This window comes from Musca vetustissima, unplaced genomic scaffold (genome assembly GCF_032173495.1).
Source record: "Musca vetustissima isolate MV318-11 ecotype Yass unplaced genomic scaffold, APGP_CSIRO_Mvet_v1 utg94837, whole genome shotgun sequence".
Lineage (NCBI taxonomy): Eukaryota > Metazoa > Arthropoda > Insecta > Diptera > Muscidae > Musca > Musca vetustissima.
The window spans coordinates 18,965-32,618 of NW_026882093.1; the positions used below are offsets into that span (position 1 = coordinate 18,965).

The 13,654-nt window shown below is 36.5% G+C and overlaps 1 protein-coding gene across 1 annotated transcript; it reads left to right on the top strand.

The window, feature by feature from the left end:
• The first annotated feature begins 3,941 nt into the window (after nucleotides 1–3,941).
• LOC133328298 (uncharacterized) lies at nucleotides 3,942–13,370 on the top strand. Its single transcript, XM_061536865.1, has 3 exons — nucleotides 3,942–3,995; nucleotides 12,805–12,927; nucleotides 13,038–13,370. The coding sequence occupies exons 1-3, from the start codon at nucleotides 3,942–3,944 to the stop codon at nucleotides 13,368–13,370; spliced, it is 510 nt and encodes a 169-aa protein (XP_061392849.1).
• The last annotated feature ends 284 nt before the right edge of the window (nucleotides 13,371–13,654 follow it).

Consider the following 13,654-nt stretch of genomic DNA (forward strand, 5'->3'; position numbering starts at 1 on the left):
TTCTGGGGGTAACAAGAGAATTGGAAAAAACAGGGGGGGTGTGAATATTTTCCATTCACTAAAGGACTTCAGCACAGAATTCCTAGAAGAATAGGGAGATCAATCATTAAGAATAATTTAGTCTAAATGCCTTTCCTTCCTAGAGCGCACAACAGACTTCCAATGGCTTAAATGTATGTCCTAAGTGACCACCAAGAGGCGTGGATTTTTTAAATCATTTTTTTAAGGGACCATCAAGAGGCGTGGATTTTTTAAATCATTTTTTAAGGGACCATCAAGAGGCGTGGATTTTTTAAATCATTTTTTAAGGGACCATCAAGAGGCGTGGATTTTTTAAATCATTTTTTAAGGGACCATCAAGAGGCGTGGATTTTTTAAATCATTTTTTAAGGGACCATCAAGAGGCGTGGATTTTTTAAATCATTTTTAAGGGACCATCAAGAGGCGTGGATTTTTTAAATAATTTATTTATATGGGATATCTTTTGAAGTAATGTAAATTATTTTTTCATATTTTGAAGTGGTCTAGAGTATTCAAAATAAATTGCACATAATATTAAATAGCTAAATTTATGTATGAATATATTTCCTATATATTAGTTTATTACATTACTATTATTGTTATTTTTAAAACTTACCTTCATTCACGTAACCTCCCTCCATGGTGCCAAACGTGTACAACTTGCCGCTTTTTATATTTAACTCGTTCGAAAAAAAGTAATTCGTTTAGATTTGAAATAAAACGAAAATTTCTCTAAATTTTTGTTGGGTTGATTTTTCACTAATTTTTATATTTATGATATTTTTTAAATTTTTATTAAAAAACTATATTTATTTTTATTATATGCACTTAAAAAAATTGACATTTGTCTTTAGCACACTGCAAGGGAAAATGAGACACAAAAAAAAACAAATTTATTAAATAAAAAAAAATAAAAATTAAAATACAAAATTTAAACTCAAAATTAACAAAAAAATTTCACTATTTAAAAAAAACACTTGAGGCTCTTTATAAAAATTTTATTATTTCACAATAAAAAATTTTCATTTAAACTGTTACACCATGAATAAAAATAGGCACTTGAAAATTTGATTTTTTTTTTAATTTTTTCTTGAATGGAATTTTTCTCTTTGTTTTGAAGATTAAACTACAAACTATTTCAACAGATTTATTTGTATTTTGCACTTGTATTTTATGTGTTGAATTTTTATAGTTTCATTTTATTTTGCTTTATAGTGTAGTGTTTGCCATGAGGGAAAGGAAATTTCATTGCCCTATTTAGGCCCTAGTATTTTATTTTGATTTAATTTGTATTGGGCGATCGCATTGTCTTTTTATGACCTTTCAAAACACTTGTAGACAATCCTAGACAGTTTTTCTTTTTTTAATTATTTAATTTTTCTGCAGATTTTTTTCTCGGCTTAAGGCCATGCATTCGATTTTTAGGCTTTCATACCACAAATAATTTTGGGCGAAAATTATTTAAATAATCTGAAATGAGACAAGTGAGAAAAAATAGGTTAGATAAAAGTCAATATTTCTTGTATTTACTGTTAAAAATTGTAGGGGTTCGAGTTAATAGGCGTGAATTTTTAAAAAAATATTTTTTCAATCCATCAAATAAGGCGTGGATTTTTTATAGAATATTTTTTCAAGGACCATACAAACTGTCTAAAAATTCCAGCAGATTATAACTCTTTTATAACCTATAATAAAAACCGATTACATTTTAACACCTAACATTTGTAGTTTAAACTGGAAGACAAATTAGCAAATATTTAAACTTTAATAACCGAGATTTTTGTATGCGTCAGTAGGTGCGTATTTTACCTCACAGATTTGCTAATAAAACAAAAAAAAAATTATTCAAATAAGATAATAAGTCCCTCTCATGCGTGATACTGCTGCTGCTGATGGTGCTACGTGCGTGTATTTCACTGTTACATTACCTTAGAAATTTGCCATGTTTATCATGGCAAAATTCTAGGAACATAGACAATACCCGGACATAATATACTTAACAGAAACATATTTACAAAATAAAATTCTTCTCTAATGACACACTAAACGCAAAGATAAGAGTGAATCATAAATGCGGAAAATAGAGAAAAAATTATAGGGATTATACATTTTATCAGATGTTCTCATTTTTTCCAACAAATATTTATAGTTCTGGGTGACGTAGGGGATGATAGATACCAAGTTTTGATTGACTTTAACATGGCGAAGTCCAGGCTTATCTTGGTCACCCTTTCATTTCAATTGTGGAAACTGACCTCCCGCGGTGTCACCTGGGGTATCTATTTTCATCACCCGTTGAAATTGTGAGCTAATATGTGCCGCGGGTTCACCCATAAGAACAAAAAAAATGGGTTGACGCGTCGGGTTAGTTGCCCACACTCGGAAAACCCCTCTTACTATGAAAAAGCAAAGAAAAAGAAAACCAAAACCAGATTCAAGCATTTCGATATACACAAGGCCACCAGGATTTCTCCTGATCAAGCAACGAGAAATCCAATTGATCATGTTGTGATAGACGGAAGGCATTCATCCAGTGTATTAGACGTTCGATCTATACGAGGAGCGAATATCGATTCGGACCACTACCTTGTAGCAGCCAAGTATGAACCCGTCTTGCTGGAGCAGCAAAGGTGCGATCGAACACAACACGGAAACTCTACGTCGAAAATCTGCAAACACAACAGGTAGCCGAGGCCTACTCCACTCATCTTACCCACCTGTTGGACAAAAGCAATTCTTGTCCCGATAATAGTATAGAAGCGCAATGTCAAAGAATTGCCCACTCCCTACAAACTGCAGCAAAAGCAACACTTGGGTACCAAAAACCACAACCAAGAAACCCATGGTACGAGTGTCGTAATGCTACTGATGTGAAAAACGCAGTGTATAGGGCAACCCTGTAGACAGTAGCAACACGTAATGCGATGGAGAATTATCAAGAGAAAAGGAGAGAGGAGAAACGTATTTTCAGAAAAAAGAAGAAAGAACAAAAAAACACGTAAGCGTGACCCAATCGAGATGTACAGGAGTCAGAATGAAATCCGGAAATTTTACCAAAGAGTAAAACACCATGGAGCAGGCACATCCTCCGGTAGAAATGAAAATGAATACTGGTGACAGATACAGACAGCGTGTTGAGGATGTGGAAGGAGCATTTTGAAAAGCTTCTGGTATCAAATGGTGGCGGTGAAGAAGACACCGCGGAACCAATAAGAGCTGAGGGTATAGAATGTATACCACCTAGACAGAGTAGCAATCAGTTGTGTGATCTTTTTAACATCCTGCTGAAAAAGGTCATACGAGAGGCAAAGGTGAACAGAAATGACACTTTGTACACCAAACAACACCAGTTACTCTCCTACGCCGATGACATCGACATAATGGATTGAACATTGAGAGCGGTAACAGCCACCTTTGAACAAATTGGAAGGAGTCTGCCAAAGTGGGTCTGGCAGCAAACGGCGAGAAGACCAAGCGCAAGACGTCCAGTAGTCTCGGACCAACGGTGGAACTTGAGAACTACAGCTTCGAGGTAGTTAAGGATTTTATACACCTTGGTACAGCCATAAATAAAATAAATGACATCAGTTTTGAAATTCGAAGAAGGATTGTGATGGGCAACAGATGCTACCATGATCTAAGTAAGCAGTTTAGAAACAGGGCCACCTCCCGCCAAACCAAACTCACACTTTACAAGACGCTGATACTACCCGTGCTGCTATATGGATCTGAAGCATGGGTACTTGCGCAAGCAGATGAGGCAGCTCTTGGAGTGTTTGAGAGAAAAATTCTATGAAAGATCTATGGGCAGATCTACGTTGACGTCGAATGAACCATGAGCTGTACCAGCTATTCTCAGACATCGGCATTTTAGACGTATTGAGCTGCAGCGACTACTTTGGCGAGGTCAAGTTGTGAGAATGGATGAAGATGCCCCAGCCCAAAAGCCATATACAAGCGATCCAGCTGATGGTGCACGCAGAAGGGGAAGGCCACGAATAAGATGGAAAGATCAAGTGGAAGACAACATTGCCGAAAATTATCTTTCAAACTGGAAAACCTTCGCAAAAGACCGACGCGCCTGGAAATCTTTCTTAAGATCGGAACGAAAGTTCTGTCACAAGCCAGCTAAATAAGTAATTTAATAGCTAATAAGTAGTTATATACTTGAAAAAAAAAATATTTAGGCCTAGAAAATAAATTATTTAAAAAAATCCACGTCTTATAGAGGCCTCGGAAAAAATATTTTAAAAATCCATGTCTAGGAGGCACATAATTATAGATTTTTTCATTTTGTTTTTTTTTTCTTCTATTTCTATTTTAGTTTTTTTTTTTTTTTGAGAATCAATAAATTATAATTTTTAATAAGTTTTTAAAAATATATATTTTTTGTATATTTAGTTGTTTTTGTTTTTTTTTTTATTATTTTTTAATCTAGTGATTAACATTTTTGACACAAGTGGGTGATTCAACACCTCCAGCATATATGTATAGATTTTTATCATAACAAAATATGGTCACTATTTAGCATTTCAAAATTTTTAATATCTCCATTAAAAATAATTAATGGCATTTTAAATTGTTGCCAAAACCAAAAAAAAAAAAAAAAAAAACTAAATCAAAGAGATGTGTCAAGCAATCGCGTCACTAGCACAAATTTCCTTTGTTATTTTCTTTTCTTTATTTTTTTTCATTTTTTAAAAATATAATTTTTGATTTCAAATTCCGAGCATAACGAATGACACCCATGATTTTCCAAATGTTAGGAAAAAATCAACAAACTTTAATAAAAAATAACAACACAAAAGATAAACAAAAACAAGATCATGTTTATTACCCCACAATCAGATGAGTTGGACGGACATCCAACATAAATGGATATCCCCGCGTTAACACCACGAACAATATGTTACGTGAACGTACGAACGACCAAACGATGCGTAACGAACGAACGATCTGACGAACAACAACCGTAATAACACCAACCAACCGAACGAGAACCGTACCCGTCGCTATCTAATGCACGATTGAAGTGAAGTGTCTGCTGCGGAATGCTTGTGCCGAGTTTTGTGTTGTGTCCGATACCGAACGAAGAAGCTCTTCCGCATCTGTCAACCCTTCTTTTTTCCAATTGGCAGCGGATGGGAGTCTCTGTCGGCTCACACTACTCTCGCTCGTTGGCTCGCTAACTGTTATCCATTTAATGTGAGCTCTCACTCGTGACAATATGCTAACAGCTTGTTCCGTTCGGTTCGTTCATTGCCTCCAAATTAATTGTGAACAAAAAAAAAAATAATGAAAAACCTGTGGTGGGCCAGAACCAACAACAATAACAATTCGGCTAAGAATCGCAATCGAAATAATTCTGCTCTCAGCAGTTTTTTTATTGTTGTTGCTGTAATGATCATTAGGCGAATAATGAATCAATGGAACAGAACTAATAACGAACACGTCGTATTGTTGTAGAAGAAGTGGGTGAGTTGGGCCGGGACAAACACACACTCACACATGACACATGTGTTTATGTTCGATTGTGTCTGAATTGAATTAGAAATAAACTGAAATCCATCAATGAATTTATTCTTGAATTTGAATTAAAAATATTCTGAGGCAATATAGTGTGACAATTTTTGAGACTTGGGCAAATTTATTTTGAATTCATCAGGGGGATAGAGTGGGGGGATAGGGCATATGTGTGAGTGTGCGTTAGTCGCTTTGCAAGAACTCATAAATAAAATCGGCAAAATTAAAAAGGAATAGCTATCATATATATGGCGAAGTGACGGCAAACTTTGAAAACATTTTGGGGAGTGTTACGAAATTAATTCAATATTAGTTCTGAGTCATATCCTATTTTTCAAGGAGCAAATAAGGCGTGGATTTTTTAAATAATTTTTTCCTAGGCCTATACAAGGCGTGAAATTAAATTCAGAAATCAAATTGATCATGCTGTGATCGACGGAAGGCATTCATCCAGTGTATTAGACGTCCGATCGATCCGAGGAGCGAATATCGATTCGGACCACTACCTTGTAGCAGCCAATGTTCGCACTCGTCTCAATGTTGCAGCAAAGGTGCGATCTAAGACAACACGGAAACTCGACGTCGAAAAGCTGCAAACACAACAGGCAGCCGAGGCCTGCTCTGTTCAACTTACCCACCTGCATGACAAAATCACTTCTTGTCCCGATAATAGTATAGAAGCACAATGGCAAAGAATTGCCCACTCCCTACAAACTGCAGCAAAAGCAACACTTGGGTACCAAAAACCACCATCAACAAACCCATGGTACGATCAGGAGTGTCGGAATGCTACTGATGTGAAAAACGCAGACAGTAGCAACACATAATGCAATGGAGAATTATCGGGGAAAAAGGTGAGAGGAGAAACGTGTTTTCAGAAAAAAGAAGAAAGAACAAGAAAACGTGAGCGTGAGCAAATCGAGGTGTACAGGAGTCCGAATGAAGCCCGGAAATTTTACCAACGAGTAAAACACCAAACCGAAGGTTTTGGTGCAGGCACATCATCCTGTAGAGATGAAGAAGGAACCCTGGTGACAGATACAGACAGCGTGTTGAAGGATCTGGAAGGATAATTTTGAAAAACTTCTGGTATCAAATAGTAGCGGTAAAGAGGATACCCCAGTACCAATAAGAGATAATGGTATAGAGTGTATACCACATAGCCAAGATGAGATCACAAAAGCAATTAATCGGCTCAAGAACAATAAAGCAGCAGGAGCCGATGAATTACCAGTTGAATTATTAAAGACTGGTGGTAAGATGCTGATCCGGAGCATATACCAGCTGATTAGTACAATTTGGCTAGAGGAATGCATGCTTAATGATAGGAACCTCAGAATCCTGTGTCCCGAGCACAAAAAAGGAGACGAGACGCATATGAAGTGATATCCAGTGTGTTGTGTGAACGATTAAAGCCAATGGTCAGTGACATTATTGGACCATACCAATGCGGCTTCAGACCTGGCAAATCAACCATTGACCAGATTTTCACTCTGCGCCAAGTCCACCTATTCGTCGACTATAAAGCCGCATTCGACAGCCCTATCCGCTCAGAGGTGTTTAAAGCCATACCTACGTTCGGCATTCCTGCAAAATTAATACGGCTATGCAGGATAACTTTAAGTGGCACAAGGTCAGTAGTTAAAGTCGGAAATCACTTCATGGAGCCATTTAATACCGAACGAGGATTCAGACAAGATTACAGTTTGTCGTGTGATCTTTTTAACATCCTGCTGGAAAAGGTCATACGAGACGCAAAGGTGAATAGAAATGACTTTCTGTACACCAAACAACACATGTTACTCGCCTATGCCGATGACATCGATATAATGGATCGAACATTGCAAGCGGTAACAGCCACCTTTGAACAAATTGAAAAGGACTCTGCAATTGGGTCTGGCAGTAAACGGCGAGAAGGCCAAGCTGATGGTGTCAACGCCAAAGACGACCAGTAGACTCGGACCAACTGTGAAACTTGAGAACTACAGCTACGAGAAAGTTAAAGATTTTATATACCTTGGTACCGCCATAAATAAAACGAATGACATCAGTTTTGAAATTCGGAGAAGGATTGTTATGGCCAGCAGATGCTACTATGGCCTAAGTAAGCAGTTTAGAAACAAGGCCATTCTCCGAAAGATCTACTGGCCGATCTGCATCGACGGTGAGTATCGGCGTCGAATGAACCACGAGCTTTGCATTTTATAAGCGGACATGGACATAAGCAGTCGTATTGTGCTGCAGCGACTAGGGTGGCTAGGCCATGTTGTGCAAATGAATGAGAGTGTCCCAGCTCAAAAGGCATATAAAAGCGAGTCTATTGATGGCTCCCGAAGAAGGGGAAGGCCACGAATTGGATGGAAAGACCAAGTAGAAAACAACGTGATCTTTCAAATTGGAGGAGAAGCGCACAAGACCGACGCGCTTGGAAATTTTTTTTAAGCTCGGCTTATGGAACAACCGTTCTGTAATAAGCCAGCTAAGTATACAGGGCGTGGATTTTTTTAAATATTTTTTTCCTAGGCCTATAAAAGGCGTGGATTTTTTTTAAATATTTTTTTCCTAGGCCTATAAAAGGCGTGGATTTTTAAAGGAATATTTTTCCAAGGCCTATAAAAGGCGTGGATTTTTAAAGGAATATTTTTCCAAGGCCTATAAAAGGCGTGGATTTTTAAAGGAATATTTTTCCAAGGCCTATAAAAGGCGTGGATTTTTTAAAGTATATTTTTTAAGCGTAGGCTAATATGACTAATTCATAAATTCATATGCTTAGTTCTGGCTAAATTTTAGTAATCATAGTGGTAGTCATTGTTCAATTTTTTATGGCGAAAATTTCACAATATCCCCAAAATTGGATCTCTTTTTTAATGACCACTTAAATAATGTGACAATTATTCATGCCGAAACTGGGTGACTGATTGACTTCCATAGAATACTAGAAGAATAAAAATCGGCAAACAGACAGCGGAACTAAAATTAATTGAAATAACAAATGATTGCACTGAGACAAAAGCATATAAAACTGTCTGGAATTTAATCATCAATGGTGACAATGATGATGACGATCGTCAGCAGCATCATCATCGAAGTCATCATTGTTGAGACCATTACTTTTAGGCACTCTAATGCTGATGAAAGATGTCCACATAGTTTTTTGGTGGATTGGGGGTACAGCCACACTTTCTGTCTGCTGCCACAGCGAGAGAGAGATGGGGTGCTTGGACATCAAATACTTCTAAATTCGGCAATAAAAATAAATAATATAGTAATTAAATGAGAAGGGGAAGCAGGAGACACAAACAAATAATGCAATAACCCCATCCTCCCCTCTCCCCCTTTTCATTCTTCATCAATGATTTGGTGAAAGAGTTTTGTTCTGTTCATTGATTTGGCTTTGAACTCTTTGAACCCCTGCCCCCGTCCTCCGATTGAATGCGCATCAGACATTGCACACGACAAAAAGGGGGTGATTTGTGATCAAAACATCGAAGACAGACAATGTGTTTTCAATAACCTTGGAAATTTATTTCGTTTGGGAAAAGTTGTCTCCATATTTCAAAAAAATTCAATCACTGCAGAATGAGAGTGTGTGTGTTTACATTAGGAGTGTGTAGAAGAGGGAGGAGGGAAGGAAGAAGGGGGAAAATCAAATCAAATCAAATTAGAAGGGTTCATTGTCATTTAATTCAAAGGTCACCATCACGACGATTTTATGATGATGGTAGTTATTATTGTTCTGATCAATCTCTGTACCGATCCGAAGGCCTTGAAATCAGTTTGTTACAATTATTTTTTTTTATCCCTCCATCGAATTTACGTTTTATTGTCATTTCAATGCAATCAAAAACCGATTATTAACAATTATTTAATTGTTATTTATAATAAAAACAATAATTATTTTCCAATTTTTATTTTCTTCTGATTATGTAAAGGGCTTATTGTTATGTAATTTATTAGATATGTTTTTTTGGTTCTCCCTTTATTAATTTTTGTTTAATATTTTGGGTAATAAAAAATCGTTCTTAATTGTAAATATTCGTGTATCGGCGGTTGTTGTTTGTGGTAATAAAAATCGGGCGAAATGTGTTCCGCAATTGGACCAATACCACCGCCACCATCAATCATAGAATTGTTAATATTTAACCATGGCGGAAATGAAACAAAAGACATGAAGGCTGAATCTACCCGTTTTCATATATTTTTTTTATTATTTCATAATTTGATCATATGATGAGAAAACACAAAAAAGGTTATTATTTTATTCTAGAAAAAATCTCAATATTTTTTTGGTTCATAATAATGCCAGTTTTTATGGCAGGGTGACAATGACAGACATGTGATGTCTTAATTTGGAAATTGTATGACATACAAGCACTAATGAAATGGTTTTAATAACAAAATTACTAAAAAGTTTTCTATAGAAAATCGACGTCTCATTTGTAGACTTTATTTAAAAAATCCACGCCTTATATAGGCCTCGGAAAAAAATTATTTAAAAAATCCACGCTTTATATAGGCCTCGGGAAAAAATATTTAAAAAATCCACGCCTTATATAGGCCTCCGAAAAAAATTATTTAAAAAATCCACGCTTTATATAGGCCTCGGAAAAAAATATTTAAAAAATCCACGCTTTATATAGGCCTCGGGAAAAATATTTAAAAAAAATCCACGCCTTATATAGGCCTCGGAAAAAAATTATTTAAAAAATCCACGCCTTATATAGGCTTTGGAAAAAAATATTTAAAAAATCCACGCCTTATATAGGCCTCGGAAAAAAATATTTAAAAAATCCACGCCTTATATAGGCCTCGGAAAAAAATATTTTAAAAATCCACGCCTTATGTAGGCCACGGACAAAAATTATTAAAAAAATCCACGCCTTATATAGGCCTCGGAAAAAAATTATTAAAAAAAATCCACGCCTTATATAGGCCTCGGAAAAAAATTATTAAAAAAAATCCACGCTTTATATAGGCCTCGAAAAATTCGGTAATGTTGTTTCCACTTGATCTTTCCATCTTATTCGTGGCCTTCCCCTTCTGCGTGAACCAGCTAGTTCGCTTTTAAATGCCTTCCAGGCTAGGGCATCTTCATCCATTCTCACGACATGACCTAGCCAACGTAGTTGCTGCAGTTCAATATATCTAACAATGTTGATGTCCGAGAATATCTGGTACAATTCATGGTTCATTCGACAGCGATATTCACCGTCAAAGCAGATCGGCCTATAAGTCGTTCGGAGAATTTTTTCTCTCAAACACTCCATGAGCTGCCTCATCTACCTGCGAAAGTACCCATGCTTCAGTGGCCTTGCTTTTAAGTTGCTTACTCAGACCATAGTAGCATCTGTTGGCCAATACTATCCTTCTCCGAATTTCAAAACTAATGTCATTCGTTTTATTTATGGCAGTACCAAGGTATACAAAATCTTCAATTACCTCGAAGCTGTAGTTCTCAAGTTCCACAGTTGGTCCGAGTCTACTGGACGTCTTGCGCGTTGATACCAACAGCTTGGTCTTCGCGCCGTTTACTGCCAGACCCACTTTGGCAGACTCCTTCTCAATTTGTTCAAAGGTGGCTGTTACCGCTCTCAATGTTCGACCCATTATATTGATGTCAATGGCGTAGGCGAGTAACATGCGTTGTTTGGTGTAAAGAGTACCATTTCTGTTCACCTTTGCCTGTCGTATGACCTTTTCCAGCAGGATGTTAAATAGGTCACATGTCAAACTATCACCTTGTCTGAATAATTGTTCGGTATTAAAGGGCTCGGAGAGGTCCTTTCCGACGTTAACTTCTGATCTTGTGCCACTTAAAGTTATCCTGCATAGCCGTATTAATTTTGCAGGAATGCCGAACGTAGACATGGCTTTAAACACCTCTGAACGAATAGGGCTGTCGAATGCGGCTTTATAGTCGACGAATACTTGGAATGTGTCGATGTGTTTTTTGTGGGTCTTTTCCAGGATTTGGCGCAGAGTGAAAATCTGGTCAATGGTAGATTTGCCAGGTCTGAAGCCGCATTGGTATGGTCAAATAATGTCGTTGATCATTGGCTTCAGTCGTTCACACAGCACGCTGGATAGCACTTTATATGCGATGGGAAGGAGACTTATTCCTCTATACTTGGCACATATCGTCTTGTCTCCTTTTTTGTGCACGGGACACATGACACATGATTCTGAGGTTACAATCATTGGGCATGCATTCCTCTAGCCAAATTGTACTAATCAGCTGTTGCATGCTCCTTGCCAGCATCCGACCACCAGTTTTGAATAGTCCGGCTTATAACCCATCGGCTCCAGCTGCTTTGTTGTTCTTGAGGCGATTGATTGCTAGTCTGACTTCATCTTGGCTAGGGGGTATACACTCTATACCATCATCTCTTATTGGTTCTGGGGTATCTTCTTCACAGCCACTATTTGATACCAGAAGCTTTTAAAATGCTCCTTCCAGATCCTCAGCACGCTGTCTGTATCTGTCACCAGGTTTCCTTCTTAATCTCTACAGGAGGATGTGCCTGCACCAAAGCCTTGGTGTTTTACCCGTAGAATTTTCGGACTTCATTCTGACTCCTGTACATCTCGGAAAAAAATTATTTAAAAAATCCACGCCTATTGGTGGCCTCGGAAAAAAATATTTAAAAAATCCACGCCTATTGGTGGCCTCGGAAAAAAAATATTTAAAAAATCCACGCCTATTGGTGGCCTCGGAAAAAAATTATTTAAAAAATCCACGCCTATTGGTGGTCTCGGAAAAAAATTATCTAAAAAATCCACGCCTATTGGTGGTCTCGGAAAAATTTTTTTAAAAAATTCCCGCCTATTAAAGAAAAAATCCACGCCTTATTTAAAATTGTTTAAATTCTACTGAACCTTCTATGAATGTTTCGTGTGAAATGCATGTAAAATATGAATTTAATTGTCCTGTTTAATACTTCCGACCATACTGATAATCAATTTAGATGTTGTCACATTGCTTATAAATCTTGTTTAATGAGGTGCATGCATAGTTTTTTAAATTGCTATAATTAATTTATATATTTTGCGAATATATAAATACATCCCATTTGGATTGAATAACAAATACAAATGTTTCAAAATAAAATCGGAAAGATGAAAATACTTTTATTTATTATATTTTATTACATAACCACTACCGAGGGATTCGGAAATATGGTAAGCAACTCAATTCCAAATATGACATCCTTGAAGCTCAATATTTTTTCATTTTATTTTTATTTATTTGCCTCCTCCTAGAAAACCTGGACAGCTGAAGTTAAATCTGTTGATGTCTTCTCATCCAATCCGGAATTAATGAATTTCGTTGATTTTAAAGTGGAACGTATTGAACGTGGCATCTATGGATTTTCGGGAAACATTGTTTTTAATTTTGACATTGCAGAAGGAGATTCGAATGAGGGGGGTATTTTTATATGCCAGAAATTAAAATTATTTGATTTTATATTTCGAATTGTTCACCATACTTACAGATGGAATCGCAAATATATTTCAGTTCCAATGGCAAGGATAATTATCGTAAAACACCTTTTCATATCTATCGTCAGCATGACTATAAAATTTTGGCTACATTCTATAAAGATGTGGCAATGGAGGAGTTCAAGACCTGTTCAAATATGCCGCAATTTGAGGGCGAATTTGTGCCACCCCTTGCCAAGGATACCTATTATATGGATAAATGTCAATTCGATATGAGTGGTTTTCCAAATCATCTTGAAGATGGATTTTATAAAATCGAAGTGACGGGATTTGGTGATGTGGATTGGTCCATGGTGTTTGTCTTCAAAGTTGAGAGGGATATTTGAAAATAAAAAATGAAATAAAATATTATTAGAAATCTTGAAAGGATCTACATAGGCGTGGATTTGTAAAATAATGTTTCATAGGCCTATATAGGACGTGGATTTTAAAATATTTTTTCTTATGCCTTTAAAGAGCTTGGATGTTTTAGATAACATTTTCATAGGCCTAGAAAAATAAGGCGTGGATTTTTAAAATAATTTTTCTCTAGGCCTACATAAGGCGTGGACTTGTTAAATAATTTTTTTTCTAGGCTTACATAAGGCTTGGACTTGTAATAATTTTTTTC

Excerpts from the sequence above, each read along its gene's own strand:
- LOC133328298 (XM_061536865.1), top strand. The coding sequence starts at position 3,942 with ATGGATGAAGATGCCCCAGCCCAAAAGCCATATACAAGCGATCCAGCT. Across the intron at positions 3,996-12,804 it reads CAAGCGATCCAGCTGATGGT|AAAACCTGGACAGCTGAAGT; the intron begins GCACGCAGAAGG and ends GCCTCCTCCTAG. Across the intron at positions 12,928-13,037 it reads ATGGATTTTCGGGAAACATT|ATGGAATCGCAAATATATTT; the intron begins GTTTTTAATTTT and ends CCATACTTACAG.